The sequence below is a fragment of the Andrographis paniculata genome, unplaced genomic scaffold, assembly GCF_009805555.1.
Source record: "Andrographis paniculata isolate CXL003 unplaced genomic scaffold, ASM980555v1 Contig30END, whole genome shotgun sequence".
Lineage (NCBI taxonomy): Eukaryota > Viridiplantae > Streptophyta > Magnoliopsida > Lamiales > Acanthaceae > Andrographis > Andrographis paniculata.
The window spans coordinates 1,938,893-1,957,373 of record NW_026137563.1 but is presented as its reverse complement, the minus strand read 5'-3'; the positions used below and the strand labels follow the sequence as shown (position 1 = coordinate 1,957,373).

General features: G+C 34.4%; 4 protein-coding genes across 5 annotated transcripts; 3 read left to right on the top strand and 1 right to left on the bottom strand.

The window, feature by feature from the left end:
• Nucleotides 1-4,634: 4,634 nt before the first annotated feature.
• Nucleotides 4,635-5,686, top strand: LOC127246547 (transcription factor MYB16-like). Its single transcript, XM_051267988.1, has 3 exons — nt 4,635-4,767; nt 4,864-4,993; nt 5,086-5,686. Exons 1-3 carry the CDS (start codon nt 4,635-4,637, stop codon nt 5,684-5,686), a joined length of 864 nt encoding a protein of 287 aa, XP_051123945.1.
• A 3,670-nt stretch (nt 5,687-9,356) lies between these two features.
• On the top strand, nt 9,357-10,654 carry LOC127246712 (pollen-specific leucine-rich repeat extensin-like protein 2). The gene has a single exon (XM_051268235.1). The coding sequence runs from the start codon at nt 9,587-9,589 to the stop codon at nt 10,361-10,363; it is 777 nt and encodes a 258-aa protein (XP_051124192.1). The 5' UTR covers nt 9,357-9,586; the 3' UTR covers nt 10,364-10,654.
• Nucleotides 10,655-11,490: 836 nt separating this feature from the next.
• LOC127246320 (rac-like GTP-binding protein 5) lies at nt 11,491-13,551 on the top strand. 2 transcript variants are annotated; one of them, XM_051267606.1, is made up of 8 exons: nt 11,491-11,658; nt 11,776-11,927; nt 12,411-12,498; nt 12,576-12,685; nt 12,782-12,845; nt 12,963-13,027; nt 13,110-13,175; nt 13,271-13,551. In XM_051267606.1, the coding sequence occupies exons 2-8, from the start codon at nt 11,829-11,831 to the stop codon at nt 13,370-13,372; spliced, it is 594 nt and encodes a 197-aa protein (XP_051123563.1). In that variant the 5' UTR covers nt 11,491-11,658; nt 11,776-11,828; the 3' UTR covers nt 13,373-13,551. The 2 variants fall into 2 exon arrangements, with proteins under 2 accessions (XP_051123563.1, XP_051123564.1); XM_051267607.1 differs by having other exon boundaries at nt 11,554-11,702.
• Nucleotides 13,552-13,634: 83 nt separating this feature from the next.
• On the bottom strand, nt 13,635-17,450 carry LOC127246319 (uncharacterized). Its single transcript, XM_051267604.1, has 3 exons — nt 17,169-17,450; nt 15,163-15,508; nt 13,635-15,080 (listed from the first exon to the last, which is right to left on the bottom strand). Exons 1-3 carry the CDS (start codon nt 17,247-17,249, stop codon nt 14,116-14,118), a joined length of 1,392 nt encoding a protein of 463 aa, XP_051123561.1. The 5' UTR covers nt 17,250-17,450; the 3' UTR covers nt 13,635-14,115.
• Nucleotides 17,451-18,481: the final 1,031 nt, after the last annotated feature.

Here is an 18,481-nt window from a genome sequence, read left to right as displayed (position 1 = left end):
GGGGTCGACCCATCGGTTGGGTATCTTTTAATTCAATAGGTTGAAATTTTATAAATAGTTACAACTGCAGCAATAAATAGTAACAATAATAATAAATGGCAACCACAGTAAGTCGTTGTTTTCTTCCCTTTTTTATTATTTTTTTTCAGTAAGTCGTTTAGGAATAAAGAATGGAAACACAAATATAACAGCTGTCTTTTTTTTAAAAAAAATATTTATCCAATTGGAAATTTCTAGACTAAGAATGATAATAATAGTGGTCAATATATTTATTTATTTTCTATAAAATACCGTATTTGGTTCTAGATCCGGTACTACCCGACCCGTGTGTGTGGGTAGGGTAAGGTAGGGGCGACCTACCCGAATCCAAGATGGTGGACAGGCAGGACTTGTAACATGATGATGAAAACAAAAGGCGTCAAAATCAAAAGTTTGGGGCTTTGGGAATTTGAATAGCGACTTTAGAAGAAAACGTTAGCCACGAAATGGTCCACCCTAAAAATGACACTGCCTTATCCGTTTCCCTTACTACCATTATTTATTTATTAATTTATTTATTTATTTATTCATAATATAATATATTATATACTCTTATCAGTCAATTTTGATAACTCTTTATTCATCTTGTCTCCATTCTTTGTTTCAAATCTTCTATTGTTTAATTAATATAGAATTTTATAAATGTCATAATGTTGAAAAACCTTTACCTTCAATCAAAGTTGCTGCTGTAGTGAAAAGCATGACAAGAATGTAATGATGGGAAAATGTGCACACGTGTGCTTTTCTTTCATGTGTGTGAATTCTTTGCTGTGACGCTTTCTTTATAGTTTAGTTTGTTTACATTATTACTATATGAAAAGTTTGAACGGACCCAATGATTTTGACGGAAAGATTGTGACCTTTTCTAGGTCATAAATAAATGGGCTTTGAAGCCCATCAGATATCGGGCTTGTGGCCCATATAGGGTAAAGATCCTGGACCAGAAATCCGGGGCGCTAGAGAAAAGGGTTTGGAGTCCTGGACCTCACACGACACGTCATATTTGTACGGTTGGACTAATTGTATGACAGTAATTGAAATGCTCATATTCAATGGTACCTACCGCTTTTTAGCAGGAACATTAATTAGAGAGTAACGGATTAATGCTTCCGAATCGGTATGTTTTTTCCTGACAATAGAAACATGTTAAACGCATTTTTTAGAAAAATAAAAATCAATTTTTTTATATATTTTTTTATTTTTCACTTCTCTTGGGAAGCAATCATTATGGTTTTTTTTTTTTTAAAAAATAAATAAATAAATAAATAAGATTTAATAATATATATAATTTTATAAAAAAATATAAAAATGAAAATAATAAAATGTTAAAAAATTATATATAAAAAAATATATTTTTTACTCTCATTCGCTTGCTTAGTCCAAGAAATGCAGTGTTAGAACTTTACAATTAGGGGAGCGTTTAGTATAGAGAATGAATGAATTATTTATAGAGAACAGTTGAGAAATGCAAAAATGATTGGCTATGTCAATTGATCGAATAAGAATAAATAATTAATCGGATAAGAAAGAGTTTTTTCGAGTGAGAATTCATGAAAAAATATTTTTGGTAATTTTTTTTAAATAAATTATAAATTCCGTATGAGTTTTCTAAGATTATATGTTAGTACATTTTTTTTAAAAAATAGTAAAAATTAATTTCTTAAAATAATAATTAATATGATTTATTTTTCAATTTCTTTTTTTTTTTTTCGACTTAAACAAACAAGAGAAATAAAAATATTTTCATTTATCTCCTATCATTTCTAGGTATCAAACTATCACCAGGGTTTTTTTTTGTTCCAATCTAAGGGCTATTTGAGATGGGCCATTTGAGATTTTATAGTAAAATAATTTTTTTAATATATATATTTTTATTAAAAACAAAGCAAATTAATTTAACTCTGTACTCAATCAAACAACATCGTACATCAAACTATGCCTTCTGTATGTGATGAAGTAAATGTTGCAATTATTAACAATATTCTTAAATAGACAGTTTTATTAACATGATATTTTTTGTACTGAAAATTTATATATTTTGTATATGAAACCATAATATTGTATAGTAAAATAAAAATAACAAAAACAGAAAAAAATCCTCCCAAATGATAATAAATTTATATTGTGTAATATGAGTATGAACAGTTGTATATATATATATATATATATAGCTGTACAACCAGGTGAAAGCACACAACTGGTGGATGCTTGAAATGCAGCATTGGCAAATTCATGAAAAACATTTGACGCCAAATTTGGTCCCATTGGATCAAATTTATGATCCTATGCTAGAATCTATGCAAAGAAAACATCCAACATTATTACTAATTTTATTATTTTATTTGATTACTAAAATTGTGTAAGAACAACAGCAACAACAGTCTGAAAAGCCAAGTGTGTACATTGCCCTGGTTAGAGAGAGAGAGAGAGAGAGAGAGAGAGTAAATTTTATTTTTCAATTTAATTTTAAGCAGGTAACAAGTTAAATTGGGACTGAAAGTATAAGATGGATGTGGATAGTTGAGGTCGAAATTTTGGAGAAACAAATGTCACCACCATTTCATGTAATAATAAATTTGGAACAACTTATTTTATGGCTGCATACAGCGGGTGAGGGAAAGGAAGGAGGGACCTCTCTACACTGGGTACCTAGTAATAATATACATATAGATATGACCCATTCTCATTTATTTATTTTTATTTTCTTAAAATATATATATATGGTGACAATGATATTACAATAGCTAGCCTTTCACTTCTTACAAGTAAATCCAAGCATGTGTAAGTAATACTCCCTCCGTGCCGCCTATCATGTCTACATTGTTGTTTCTATCCGTCCTACGTCCCATGTCACTTTCTTTTTTTGAAAAATGATTATACGCTTTAATTTCATTTTAAACTTTTTATTTTTTTTATTTTAATTAAACTAATTAGTTATCTTAACCTTAATCCATAATTATTTATATTATAGGATAATTATTTTCACTAATACATTATTAATTATCTACTAATTATACTTATCATAAATTTCCATATCTACAGTGACTCAGACATCCGACGTGGGACGAAAGAAGTATATATAGGTCTATATATTTCTGACATTGAAACTAAAGTAAAAGCAGTGTTATTAATATTGCATATCTGAAAAGAATTAATTAATAAGCAAGAGATGACTTAAGAAGATCTGAGAGGGGCCTGGTCTTGTAATTATTTTGATACAATATTTTCCTAAATTGTACTAACATATAGATGTAAGTATTATTGATGGATGGTCCCGGGAATTTGATGGTTGGATTGTGAATGTTGTCAGTTCTCTCCATAATAGTGATGACGATCGACAGCAGTGGATTAGAGAATAAATATGTAGTAGATCGATTATACTAAATATATATAATAATATATAACCGATCTACTATATGAAAAGTGAAATTAATAATAAACACTAAGATTTAGATAATACTATAATATAATTAACAATATATACCTTCTTAGAAAATATAAGCATTTATTTTTTAATATATATAAAAAAATTATATTCATTTGTTTTAAAGAGATATAAAAATATAATATTTTGAGTATAACTGAATACTCTTCGTTCTTTTAAATTTATGTTCATTTGAATTGGAAATGAATTATAATAAATATTATATTATTTTGCTTGATTGAAACTAAAAAAATGAAAAACAGAAAAAATTTGTGATAAATTGAATATATAAATAGTAACGACATATTTATAAATAAATGTAATATTGAAAATTATAGAATTATGTAACAGTTATTTGTGAAATATATATATTTTTATAGGAAAAAATAGAAAAAATAAGTATAAATTTGATGAAAAGATAGAGTAATATGTTATACTTCATTTTCATCTATTGCACTCCAAAATATCTTTTTCAGATTTTGTAATATATTAAAAAATAATAATATTTTTTGATTAATGAAAGTGCGTGAGAAGTTTTGATATATTTATTTATTTTATTTTATATATAAAATAATTGTACTTGTAATAATTTGTAGATAAAAATTAAAGATTTTTTGATATTACCGTATAATTACTTTTATTTTAAGTGGACAAATAAAAATAGTAAAAAAGGAAGAACAAAGATAATATCTTATGCAACATAAGTCGAAATTATTATGCAAATCAAATTCAAAATGAAAGAAAAAAAAGCCCCAATTATAATTTGTAACTAAAAGAAATGTTTTAAGAATACAATGTCAAACAAATATAGCAAAAATCTGTCTTCCTCACCCACGACCACGAGTCCTCGAGCTCTCAAGTATTAGGCATCTGAGAGATGTTAAAGCAGAGACAGAAGCAGATTTAATTGAAGATCCCGGGATCCCGAACACCATATAGATCCATACAGCAAACTTTGCTGGGGTCCAGATGCAAGATCCGGGAGTTTGAAAGATATATCAATCTGATGTTTGGGATTCAGTGTAGTGTTAAGAATTAAGGAAAGGATCTAGCTATATATTTGCAGCTCCCGTCAGTATCCCCGTCCGTAGTATACACATTTTCCATAATCTGACAGACTTACAACTTCCTATCTGGGAAAAAAGGAGAGAAGATAACGTAACCCTAAAAAATGGGAAGCCATGAGTTGCAGAAGATGAAAGTGATCAAGAAAGGTCCCTGGACTCCCGACGAAGACCACAAGCTTCTCTCTTACATTAATCACCACGGCCATGGAAGCTGGACTGCTCTGCCTGCTAAAGCTGGTTCGTGCGTATACACATACTATTTCTATTTCTACGTAAGATGATCAAGAAAGAAATTTCACGTGGGAGATCGAATAATCGAATCGAATTGAGCAGGGCTTCAGAGGTGTGGCAAGAGCTGCAGATTGAGGTGGAAAAACTATCTCAGACCAGACATTAAACGAGGAGAATTCAGCTCCAAGGAGGACCAGGACATCATACGACTCCATGCCCTTTTAGGCAACAGGTAACTAACTAACAATGTCGTGTCAACAGAATTACCCTGGCAGTAATATCTTCTATTAATTTATTAATTAATTGATTTTGGTCTAATCTTAGGTGGTCTGCAATCGCCACACTTTTACCCAACAGAACTGACAATGACATCAAGAATTACTGGAACAGTCGCCTCAAGAAGCTCCTGACCCGAATGGGAGTCGACCCGGTTACCCACAAACCCAAATACCCGCCCGAATCCAAACATGCTGCACTCGTTAGCCACTTGGCGCAATGGGAGGCTGCCCGGCTCCAAGCCGAAGCTCGAGCCTGCAAACCCCAAATCACCATTCCGGCGCCGCCTCCGCCGCCGCCGCCGTGTCTGGACGTGCTGAAGGTGTGGCAAGCCACCGCCTCCAGCAACAGCTTCTTCGACGGGTTTCCATCTGGGACCCTGGAGTCCCGGACTTCTGCACACAATTTGTCCCTTCCGGCGAACGGCGTCGTATCGACGAACAGTTTCGAGTTGGGGGAAAAGGGTATAATGGAGAATTCGCTTCATCTTGATCAGTGCTTCAGTATTCTGCAGGCTTCGACGGATCATCTGCAGGTTTATGACACGACGAAGGGTGGCCACGAAGGAGAATTATTCGAGGATAATAAGGATTACTGGGACAAGCTGTTCGATCTCGTGAATCCGGCGGCGGGCTCGCCGGTATTCTAGATCGGAATAGTGGTACGACGTCGTTTTGAGCGCTTCATGGATTATTATCAGGCCCAAAACTAGGTTTTGATGGACTGGGCCGAATCAATATAGGCCCAAATCATAATAATGATCCAGAAGTTAGTATTCCAAACTTGTGGCTGTGATTAACCGTTGTGGGATTCTCTGAAATCTGAGCCCTACATCTGAATCAGTCTTGGATCAATCAAATTCTCAATCCCGATGGCAGACTTTCATTTCACTCCAGCTGCAAAAATAAATAAAATAAAATGAACATATATAAACTGGTTCGTTGGTTAATATCACTTACAAAAACAAGAAATGATTAGTTATATATATTACCTATTTAGATATTAAATAAAATTAATTACATTAAACTTAAAAAAAAAAAACCCATTACTTTTTAGTAAGCAAGCATGCACGTTATGTTTTCTTATATTACAAGTTATATTTATTATTGCATGTACCATTTTATACAATATGTTTGGTTTATATTTTATACAATATATTTTTTAATTAGTATAATTTTTGATAAAAATATATTATTATCATTATTATTTTGTAACAAATATTATATTAAAAAATTATTTAAATCAAAATTCTAAATTTTAAATTCAAACCAAGCACAAAAATTTGTTTAGACAATAACTTTGGAATTTGGCACTATTTTAATTTTTTAGTGAAAATATTTTGTTAAATACCTTTTTTTTTCTCATAAATATCACATTAAATACTAGTCATATTTAGTTTTATAACTCTAAAAATTTCAAAACTCTCTTGTCTAAATGAAATTTATTTTTTTAAGTCAATAAAATAGTACATGTACTACAATTGGAATGGCGTTAGCTAGTGGCTATGATTGGTCCTCACTCACGCACGTTCTAAAAATCAATAAATATTAGTATTATTTCTGTCCCAAAATTAATAATTCAATAGGCTTATAATATTTATACATACATACAGATATATGTGGTGTTCTACCATAAGCTAAAGGCATTAGTGATATGTGTGTCTGAATTAAATTGTTGGCCATTAAGTAAAGTAGTGTTGATAATAATAATAATAATAATAATAATAATAATAATAATAATAATAATAATAATAATAATAATAATAATAGTAATTGGTGGGTGCTTGATTACTAAGTTTGTATAGATATAAGTTTAATGATATGTAGATTGGAGTTAGTGTTTTTGCTTTACAACTTTCTGATGGTGAAAAGGGCTCTCATTATTTAACTTTATTTTGCTTTCCTATATATATAAGTGACGCAAAAGTTGCAGTCTTTTTAGCACATTCACTTTTCTTTATCTTTAAAATATGAAAATGAGAACGAAAATTAGCTAGTTTTGTGTAATTTTGTTGCTTATTTTAGGAGATTGGTGTTTTTGCATGCATAAACACTTTTGAAATTTCTGATGTATTATTTATCTATAATAATTTTTATTTTTTTTAAAAAAAATCTATATTATTCAATTATTATTATTTGCATGCAAAAAATTTCAAAACTTCTAAAACTCCTATTTAAAAGTAGATGAGTGTAATTTTAAATGATTTTATTTTATTTTATTTTTTGTCAATATATCTGTTAGTAGAAAATACTTATATACCTTAATATGTTAAATTTAAAATAAATGTTAATGTATGTTTTTAAAATTAACATTAAATAGAATGGATGTGAGTTTTTAAATATGTAAGTAAACAAATTCAAAGTGGGGGATGTATTATGGGGGCAAGGGTGAACAGAAGCCTCCACCCCTAGCCCCCAAATTTTTCTATATATTTTTTTTCAATGTTATAAAGAAATTTTTATATATTTATACTCTAAGTATAAAGTTATTATCTTATTTGTTATTGCTGTGTCAAGAAAATATAAACACTACAAAAAAAATAGTATATTTGTAACGAAATTTTCTTCTTAAAGTTCACACAACTAACGTAATTCTATCTCTAATTCCGTCTCTAATATCATTAGTAACAGAAAAAGTGAATTTAGAAACGAAAAAATCTCGTTACAAAATTGATAATTTCTTATAGTGAAAATGGTGAGGTCGGAGTGAATCGGCATTTTGCTCTACAAAGTTCGAAAGCTAGCTGGTAAATAAATAATTGTTACACCTAAATAATATAAAAATTGGGAAACATGAAAGAAATTTACTCAAGATCGTTCATTGGACTTGGCTTGTCATACCTAAAAAAACTTATAATAATAATATTATATATATATATATATGTACTATTTATTTAGGAACAATCCTTTTCAACTAAAGCAATTATAATTAAAAAAAAGAAATATTAATAATCATGCAGGAGCAGGCAACACTCCAGCCAATATTATATTAATTAATATCATTATATTGTCTGTGCTTTTTACACGTACTACTGGCTGGAAATTAATTAAACTAATCTCTACCATACACACACTAATATTAATAATAATGACAGGTTGAAAATTAATTCTTTTAATTCACTCACTCATCTCTGCCACTGGTGGTGATGAAGCAGGAGACGACATGCATATATATATATATATATAAATATATATACACATATAGATACCTCAATTAAGGGCTAGCTGGCAAAATCAGGGTTAAATTAAATCATTAAATTTATTTTAAAATTAAATTAAATATTATTCATTATATATAGTTAGAGTGTCACCAACCATAATTATATAGATGCTTCCCTAGAGGTTCCTTCACAATTTACAGCCACAAATTGGCCAAATAACAAAAAAATATTAATATTTCTTTTATATATAATTATTGAAGTTACTTATTCATAAGAATAATGTAATTACCACTAATTACTTCTATTATTAAATAAATACATCATATACTAAAAAATTAAATGAGAGAAATCGTTGTTATATATTAAGTTTGACGAAATCACTCACTTTGTCTCAGAAATATACGAAATTTTTAAATATATATAATATAATACAACTATACAAGAAATAATTTACATATATAGGTGCATAATTAATTTACTGTCAAATGATATATATAGTCGGCAAGAAAATTGACTTTTGGTGGTCAATAGTCATGCATGTATACGTATAAATACATGTATATATATGTATGTATGTATATACTTAATTAATCTACAGTGTAATAAAAATTATTGAATAGCGTATCTATATATTGAAATAGAATTGTTGCTGAAAATAATAAAGAACAACGATTTTTTTTTAAGGAAGTAAATAATCGTATATGTTAATCCATGCCCAATTTGATTATTTTTAAGGAAATAAATTTCAAAATTTTATCTTAATTTTGACTTTAGCCATGAAAAGAATAACGATTTTTTTACAAAAACTTTTAATCCTAACTTATTAATTAAATAAACAAATGTGCATGAAGCGAAGCCACAGCCAGAGGCAGTCACTTTACGCCAACAACGTGTACGGCTTAGATTCAATCAATGCCAAAAATATCAACGGTCAGCATGGCGACAGCAACTACAGCGCAATCGGACGGCCAGGATGAGATTGGCGGCTGCCGCCCTACGCCGTTTAATATTAGGACGGAATCAGAAGTCAGGGATTCGAAATTCTTGCATCAGCCGACCGTCTGCCATTGTCGGTTAATTAGCCGTAGAAATATCTCCCTCGCCTAGCGACCACATTTTAATATTAATATTATAATATTTTTCATTAAAAAAAGTTGGTTTCTCTGATACAGCCGATGCAGGATTGTCGTCGTCCTTCTATATAAGAAACGTATATATCCATGGAAGAAGAAGCTTCAAGAAAGTAGCTTTTCTTCAAGATTTCTAATTACATCTATCATACAATATGATTGATCCTTCTTACCTGGTCCTGATTGTATGTATTTAATATACAGTGCGTGGTTGTAAGAGTATAATTAGTTGCCGGAAAATTAAAGCATTAATTCTCCGATGGAGGCAGTTCCGATGAATGGATCGTGGGATCAATCAATTTCTTCATACCAATCCCCAATTGGAAACCCTAGAAAACCTCACCACTATCCCTTCTATTCAATTTCAAACCCTACTGAGAATAATAATTACTTTCCAATCCCCTCTCATTTCCAGACGACAGTAGGCTTTCTTCAACCGCCGGCGCCGGCGCCGCCGCCATTTCTCTCCCACTCATATCCTCCTTACTCGTCGCAGCCACCGCTGCTGCCTCTGCCCGCCTCCGCTCCGCTCCGCCGAGCCCCCAGCCGGAGCTTCTCAGGCCCTCCTTCCAGTAATAAAAAACCCAACAACAACTCCAGAATCATCAAAGACTCTAATTCTCTCAATTCCAAGAAAACATCAAAGCCTCTCCCGAAGAAATTCTCTGAACAATCTTCTATTTCTAAGAGCCTCAGTACTGTTTCATCGGCAAATAATTTCCACAAAGAACAGCCCAAAAATGTCCCAAAAGTTTTGCCTTTGATCAGCTCATCAGGTAGCCGTAGTACAAACACTAACCCTAATAATTGTAATAACAGTTCAAGATTTTCTCCTGATAAAGAATCGGGAGGCAATCGATCTCCTCATAACGTAGCCATGTTTTCCGGTTCGGCGGCGTTTACAATCTCGTCGCCGCCGCCGAGCAGCTTGCCTCTGCCCAGTTTTTCATTGAGGCCAAAGCTCAGCTGCAACGCGGAGGCGGCGGATACCGGATCAGCCACAGATGATCTCCGGCGACTTCTTCAGCTCCGGTGATCGATCTACTCAAGTTTAGTTTGGAAACAATAAAGAATGCAGATATGAGCATCGAAGGTGGGGATTAAATATCGTCCTCCCATATATATCTATGCTTGGGAAATTAAAAGTTCTACTACTACCACAATCTCTATCATCTCTCCTCCATTTTCGAATTTCTTGATATGCTAGCCAGTACGTAAATTAATGATTTATTGTGATTGCCTCGTGTGTTTTTGTAATGAGGGTGCACAATAAATCTGTTCTTGTGTAATGTTGAAAAGATTAAATTAAGATTGCAAGAATTTGTCATATATTGCTTCAGGTGGGCTGTGTTGGATTGATGAAAATTGTGCTGTAATGAATGACACCTATGGCTTGCATTTTAATTACAATCCAATGGAGCAGATTATTAACATGTAGAAGATATTAAAATTAAAATCAAGATTAGGGTTTACGCCAGCCCAATAGCCATATGCCTTTTGTTTTCTATTAGGCCCTGAGGACACATTTTATTTACGTGCAAGCTTAAACTTTCCAACTCATTAATTAGGGTTAGTGAGGGTAACCCAATCTGTTAATAAATGGCTTTTTTTTTTTTAATTGGATTGCGTCTTAATTCAAGCAACCAACAAACTTAATTAGGCATCATTTTCCTCCTCGAAAAAATTATTCTTTCAAGGGATGTGCCGTGGCTTGTTGATAATATAGGATAACAAACCCTGTGGTGTTGGGACCATTACATCAATGAATGCTGTGTATTTATAATACGATATGGGATGATAATGGAGGCCATGCCATTGAATAGAAGAATATAGAATGGGCATGGAATCTCGATCTTAAAGTCATATGTATGTATGTATGTAATGCCATCAAGAACTTCAATTTGGGATTGGGCATTTGGTATATATGATAAATCAAGAATTGAAAGTAGGTAGGAGGTTGGTCACCCAATGCACATGGGGCTTTGGATTTAAGCTCCCCACTCCCCATGTGATTTACTTACTTCGTTAATGGAGATTATCACTCGCAAAAAAAGGAAAAAAATCTGTCCTTTTTGTCCTTGATTAATCCCCAATTCCACCCAATTTTCTCTTTATTCAATTTGTCGACTTTATTTTAAAAAAGACATCCCCTTTCACAAGTCAAATTTTGTAGCACAATTCTCCTTCGGAAGTGCAGCCCCACGTTCGCCCTATCCACCCCCCCAACCCAGAAAAAGAATTTTAGGACTGTTTTAGGGGAAATAGCTGTCATAAAGTGGACCCTTTTTGCCAGCAGCATTGCAACTGTCTTCTCCGAGTTGTGGGTTGCAGGTGAATTGTGGAATTTGAGCTGTGCTGCGAAATTCTTTGAAGGGGTAGTTTGTTTTCTTGATGTTGTTTTGGGCACATATCCCATCTGATTAAAGAATTGTTCTTCGTCTTCTTTAGGGGCATTGAAATTAAGTGGGAAAGGAGGAATTGAAGAAGAATCTTGGCTGGAAATGAGTGCGACGAGGTTCATAAAATGTGTGACGGTCGGCGATGGAGCTGTCGGGAAAACTTGCATGCTGATTTCTTACACCAGCAACACATTTCCTACGGTCAGTTAATCAATTAGCATATTCAAATGATAATTTTCCCCCAATTTCATTTTGAAGATTGTTTCAATAATTAGGGTGTTTTCGATTTCCTGCTGATTTATTGTTCCTATTATGGCCTCATCGTCTTGGAATCTCTGTTGTTGTATTGACTTTGATGGAAGAGTAGAATTAGGCTGATTTGTTGAATAGATATTGAGGATGAGTTCTTCATATGTAATAAGGAACCTTCCTTGGTTATCTATCAAGAATTCCTTTATGTAAAATGTCAACATGTTTCTTGATTCCAAAAGCTAAATCCTTGAGCAGAGCAGTTGGGGTTCTTGAGTTCATAGTCTTTGTTCTTGCAAGAACTTGCCTCAAATTAGAGTTTTGTATCATGCTCTGTTCTTGCTTCAACACTAAGTGTATTTTCAACTAATTAAGACATGTTTTATAAACCCTTCTAGACCTCTAATATGTACTTCCACACTTAAATCACCGCAGGATTATGTTCCAACTGTCTTCGATAACTTCAGTGCTAATGTCGTGGTGGATGGCAGCACCGTCAATCTAGGATTGTGGGATACTGCTGGTAGATCCTTCTTTCGGCCTCTGTTTCATCTAGAAGTGGCAAAACTATTCTTAATCCCAGTTAACATCATGATTCAGGTCAAGAAGATTACAATAGATTAAGACCCTTAAGCTACCGGGGAGCAGATGTTTTCCTTCTCGCATTTTCTCTCATCAGCAAGGCCAGCTACGAAAATATTGCAAAGAAGGTTATAATTTTTTGTGGCTTTTGGGAAGTCCCCACATATCTTTGATTTCCATTTCACAAGCTGACGCTGCCTTGGTTGTTATTCGGTGGTTTCTAGTGGGTTCCGGAGTTGAGGCATTACGCCCCAGGTGTTCCAATAATACTAGTAGGGACAAAGCTCGGTATGATACAATTTTATTCTGTAAATCAATATGATCTTTTATTAAGAAGGAGTCAAATCCACACCGTATGCATGTTTCTTTTATCCGGGTCTCACGTATGTTTAATTAAACAAACAGATCTGCGCGATGATAAGCAATTCTTTATTGATCATCCGGGGGCAGTTCCAATTACTACAGCTCAGGTAAGAAGGGATGCTGATATCATATTAAAAACTCCTTATTGCAATCTTGTTTTTAGGACTTTTCCCCCTAATATTTATTTAGGGAGAGGAACTAAAGAAGCTGATTGGAGCTCCTGTATACATTGAGTGCAGTTCAAAAACACAACAGGTATGTGTTTGGTTTGGTTTGGTTTGGTTGGGTCAGTGTCGCGTAACTTATAGTAGTATTTTGTGGCTTATTGCATTGTGTTGTTGTTGTTGTAGAATGTTAAGGCAGTATTCGATGCAGCTATTAAGATTGTGTTGCAACCACCTAAGCAAAAGAAGAAGAAAAAGAAAGGGCAGAGAAGCTGCTCTATTTTGTAACGTAGGTTCCTCTATCTGTGTTGTAAGTAGATGGAGGGAGGCCTTCAAGGTGTGTTGAGCATATGACTAAGAAGTAGGTTTCCTTTCATTGTGTTATCTATCTCTTTTCATTTCCATGTACTTGCAGAGGATGATGTGATTGTAATTTCTACCTAGTGTTCATTAATATCCTTGAATCTTGTCTGCTGTCTGTGTGATGTGACAATCTCTTTTGAGGGTTGAGATTGTTCTGCTATCATGGTTTTTCAAGTGTCCCAGAAAAGAAGGGGAAATGTTAAGGTTTTATTGAATTATATCCAAAGCAACAAAGTCACTTGCAATAAAAAAGCCACTAGTACTGATTCTGTACCTATTAGCAAATGAGATTAAGAAAAGAGGATTTGTCTCAAGTATACAGCCCATAACATGGGATTACAATTCTTCCAATCATGGTTTAACTGTAAAGAATAGGCAGTATCAAACTCGAGCGACAACATTTTGTGCGCCGGGGCAGAATGGCTGGATAATATCTCAGTTGTGCATCTTCAGCGCAAGTTTGCAGCCATTCGGATAAGATCTGGAGGCATTACCTTTGCTCCATGCAATCAGTAAAATTGGTTCACTTTGCTTCATCAAGCATCTCCTCCCATCGACAAAAATGATATCGGGTGGAGAGGCATAATAAACACTTGTCCAGGAAGGAAGCAGGGAGTCATGGCCAGTAGCAATACAGATCACTGCTCTCAATTCGCCTTCGTGCAACCTCAAAAAGGAACTGTGTAAGGCAATGCGTACACATCAACTTCTTGCAAGTAATGTGCCCGGGGCCATAATGTCTGGCTGCCAGAAGAAGGCATTCTAACATTTCGAGATATCTTTTTTATATTGGTATTTCTGTCCTGATTTTTTCTCTGGAAGAGCCAATCTTGATCATCAGGGAGGGATGCAGCCTCCGGCAGTAGAGGCAGAGTCAGGTTCTCAAATAGATTCTTATATTCCAACTCCATCTTCTGCATTGGAGTCATAATCACACTCTTCGTCAGTGGAACTGCTGGCTTAGTTTGCTGGGAAGTTGATTGAATCTTTTCTCCATCAATTCTATGAGCACTGCTCTGGCTGATTTTGCGGGGTGGAACTGCTGGCTTAATTTGCTGGGAAGTTGATTGCATCTTTTCTCCATCAATTCTATGACCACTGCTCTGGCTGATTCTGCCGGGTGGAACTGCTGGCTTAATTTGCTGGGAAGTTGATTGCATCTTGTCTCCATCAATTCTATGAGCACTGCTCTGGCTGATTTTGCGGGGTGGAACTGCTGGCTTAATTTGCTGGGAAGTTGATTGCATCTTTTCTCCATCAATTCTATGACCATTGCTCTGGCTGATTTTGCCGGGTGGAACTGCTGGCTTAATTTGCTGGGAAGTCGATTGCATCTTGTCTCCATCAATTCTATGAGCCCTGCCTAGGCTGATTTTGCTGGGTGGAACTGCTGGCTTAATTTGCTGGGAAGTTGATTGCATCTTTTCTCCATCAATTCTATGAGCACTGCTCTGGCTGATTCTGCGGGGTTCATTTGACGTGCTGCAAGAATACTGCCTCGGGTGCATGAGATCAACATCATTTTTATGTTGAGAAACAGACGGTATCCTTCCAGATGTAGAAGGGAGCTGTTGTTTGATTGAAGCACTGGAATCATCTGGTTTCTTTGTCAACCTTATTCTGATGATCTTACCTATTTTATTGAAAATAAGAAGCCACTTAAAGCACCAGATGAAATCCAGGAGAATATAATTCCTGGGGGAAAGCCACCTTACCACGTTTGCAGTTGACATCCTCAGGTGAGCATTGCCTCTTTCTTTTGTTGTTGCTATTCTCTGTGCTATCGGAGGAACAGCTGGGAGGATTCACACGTGCTGCATACCCATGATCTTCAGTCAAGGTGCTTCGCTCCAACTGCTCTGGCTCAGGTTCACATTCCTTGTGGAGAAGTTTACTTTTATTATTTGCCCATAACTTCTCACCAATGTGGCCATGGACAATATCAGCTTTGTCAAGGTTCTGATGTGCTTTGGCTTTTGCCCCCTTCCTCTCTTTCTTCTCTTGTTTCTTTTCCGGCTTCCTTTGTTTCTTTTCTTTGGCCTTGCCTCTTTCTTTTTGGAGCTTTAGTCCACGACATTAACAAGTTTTAGAAACAGGATAGGACAGGAAAATGGACATCAGACAAGGACACAAACATATATTTAAAATCTTCTCCCTTAATATTGGGATCAGTACCAAATCAGAACCTACACCCAAGATCACCACGTATTCCAACTTCCCTAGTGATAATTCACAGTTACACACACACAAATATACATATAGAGACAAGCAATTTTCCTTTCATCACAAATCCAGCACAAGCAATCACCCTTGATCACAAAATCCAAAAAGATACAAAACACAGTGCACATATAGGGTGTGTTTGTTTGAGGGTTTGGATTTTGAATTGGGATTTGAATAGTAAAAATTTTACTATACAAAACAAGATTGAATAGTTGAAATCCAAACAAATTTGCTAATAAAACAGGAAAAACACATTTTTAATCCAAGTCAAGGCTCATGAGGCTTTAAGCATCCACTGATCCATGCATAAATACAGTGTATGAAAATGTTAGAAATCACATCCTTTCTCATTTTGGGCAGAGAGAAGAGAAAACATAACTTGGTGGCAGTAATAACTCAGCTAGTGTAGCCAGGCAGATTTTGGCATTAGAAAACATTGGCTAAAAATATGATATTGGTGATCATGTCTAAACAAGTTCTTTGCAGTTTGGATGCAAATAGTACATTTACATTATTTTAGCAAAGCAGGGTCAGTTGTCCACTTTTCGTTTCAAATAATAATTAAAACTAAAACAAACTTGATTGAAACAAAAAATCATTCCTTGAGAAAATATACAATGAAATCAAGCTAAGCGGACCCTAACAACCCGCACAAAATCAGCTGCACTAACAAAATTGGATCCTGCTGTTTAACAGGGCATTTTGTGCCTGAGGACTAAAAACATAACAATAATAATAATAATAATAACTTAAGCAGCATTACTTCCTCTCATGCATTCTTTCGAACATTCCCCATGGGCTGTAACACAAAAAACAGCATATGCGTGGAGTTCAAGTGCAGATCATTTTACAAGCTTTACCACTCAAATATTTCATGCATAGAAAACATTATGGAATTCCTTTCATCACATGTCCTTATCTTTCATTCACGCATGAAATCTACTGGACTATGCAGCCTCAAGCAACTTCCAGAATCTACTAAAAGCTTCCTAACCCGGCACCTTCAAAAGCCCACTTAGGGGAATGTTCCAATGCAAAAACATTATTTGATCCTCTATACCATTCATCCTTTCCCAAACTATCCAAATCCATAACTAAATACTGGCTTTTCCTCAGAACGAGGCTTGGCTAAGAAACCGCACACACAGAAAGAATTAGAACTTAAGAGCTAAACCTCAATCGTTCTTTTAAACAAAATGAAAATATCAGAATCGTTCTACAGAACCTAATACAGCCAACAAATCAAGAATTTACGGTCCCCTGAACCATAGATCTTAGGCCGTTGCCACAAACACATCCCTTAAGGTACCGGAGGAAACCAAACAAGTAGTCTTGATTTGGTAATATCATGATAAAGAAAACTAGATTGTCGTCGTTTATTTTGAAATCACAAGGCCTACCAATACAACAAATAAAAATCCACTACACGCCCATTAATTCACATCGACGAGGATTCACGCTCATACATAATTCAATCAACGAGCTCTATTCAACGAACCTTAATCGATTCGATCAAGGCCTCATTGTTGGCTCTGTTCAGTGTATACACGGGTGGTGGGTACGGAAAGCACCGAGACATCCTCAAAATCGTATCGAAGATTACCCGACAAGCCTATGAAAGTCCCACTACTTGGCAAGAAAAGATCGGTATTTCGTATTAAGGATGACACGCTTCCTATCGCGTTGCAGATCTACGCAGACGAGAATAGGGCCTGCGCGTTTAGGGTTTCGTCGTTGGGGAGAGGAAATTTTCAATTCCTCAATCGAACACCGATAACTCAATAATGAATATGGAAGTACCAATTGGGGTGTTTATATAGGCCGGGATGACCGACGTTGTTCTGTGAATTTCCAAATTTGCCCTCACAGGGTCGGGTAATTTTTGGAAGGGTCCCAGATTATTTATTAATGATAATGGAAAGTGAATCGTTTTCTGAAATAAAATAATCTTAGGTGTGTTTGTTAACGAAATTTTAACAAATTTTTACTATTCACTTTAAAAAATATATTAAATTAAATGTCTCTTTTTTTATTTTTTTTATATATTATATACTTACAAAAATATATACAATTATTCAAATTCAAACCTTAAATTAGAATATAAATTCCCAAACAAACACACCTTCGTATATTAAAAATGAACATATAGTACTAGTTGATTATAAAATACTTATGGCATATTTTTTATCATAATTTTTTCGTTGGAGCAATATAAAAGGTATTTTATCTCATCGCAATACTTAATAAAACTTTCCTAATTTATTCACTTCCAATAAAAATCATAATTCAAATTACCGTGGGTTTGTTTGTTATTTTTTTTTCTCTAAATCAAAGTTATTATATTTGTAACAGGTTGGATGGTTCCTCCTCGAACACCTTCCCGTCGGTCTAGACCTAGTGATTCTTCGACTCCTTCGAGAACTCGCTAGTGCAGCCTCGCACACACTCTAATACATGCTAAAAATAAGAACATTATAAGATGTACTCGGCAAAGAAGAGTGTTTTATTGATTCAAAACTGGAGTGTAGTACAAGTGAGACACTCTATCATAGATACGCTAAATCTTAGCGAGATATGGATACGCCATATCTTATCAACCTACTGATATAGATATTTAAAGAGATATGGATAATGATATCTAAGTAAAGAAAAATATAAATTTAGTGGATAAATATCGACTCGGCTTCTAGAATGTTCCAGAGTAATCTAGAAAATTCCAGAACATGTCCAAGGATCTCCGCTAGCCTTTTTGTGTTCGCGTGCCGTAGCCCCTCCTCGACGCTCCTTTGCAGCTCCTTCGGCATTGCTCGG

Coding starts and splice junctions, on each gene's coding strand:
- LOC127246712 (XM_051268235.1), top strand. CDS start 9,587: ATGGAGGCAGTTCCGATGAATGGATCGTGGGATCAATCAATTTCTTCA.
- LOC127246319 (XM_051267604.1), bottom strand. CDS start 17,249: ATGTCTCGGTGCTTTCCGTACCCACCACCCGTGTATACACTGAACAGA. Junction 15,509..17,168: donor CCTTGATCGAATCGATTAAG/GTTCGTTGAATA, acceptor CGTGGACTAAAG/CTCCAAAAAGAAAGAGGCAA. Junction 15,081..15,162: donor GGATGTCAACTGCAAACGTG/GTAAGGTGGCTT, acceptor TCAATAAAATAG/GTAAGATCATCAGAATAAGG.
- LOC127246547 (XM_051267988.1), top strand. CDS start 4,635: ATGGGAAGCCATGAGTTGCAGAAGATGAAAGTGATCAAGAAAGGTCCC. Junction 4,768..4,863: donor TGCTCTGCCTGCTAAAGCTG/GTTCGTGCGTAT, acceptor CGAATTGAGCAG/GGCTTCAGAGGTGTGGCAAG. Junction 4,994..5,085: donor CATGCCCTTTTAGGCAACAG/GTAACTAACTAA, acceptor GTCTAATCTTAG/GTGGTCTGCAATCGCCACAC.
- LOC127246320 (XM_051267606.1), top strand. CDS start 11,829: ATGAGTGCGACGAGGTTCATAAAATGTGTGACGGTCGGCGATGGAGCT. Junction 11,928..12,410: donor CCAGCAACACATTTCCTACG/GTCAGTTAATCA, acceptor AAATCACCGCAG/GATTATGTTCCAACTGTCTT. Junction 12,499..12,575: donor AGGATTGTGGGATACTGCTG/GTAGATCCTTCT, acceptor ATCATGATTCAG/GTCAAGAAGATTACAATAGA.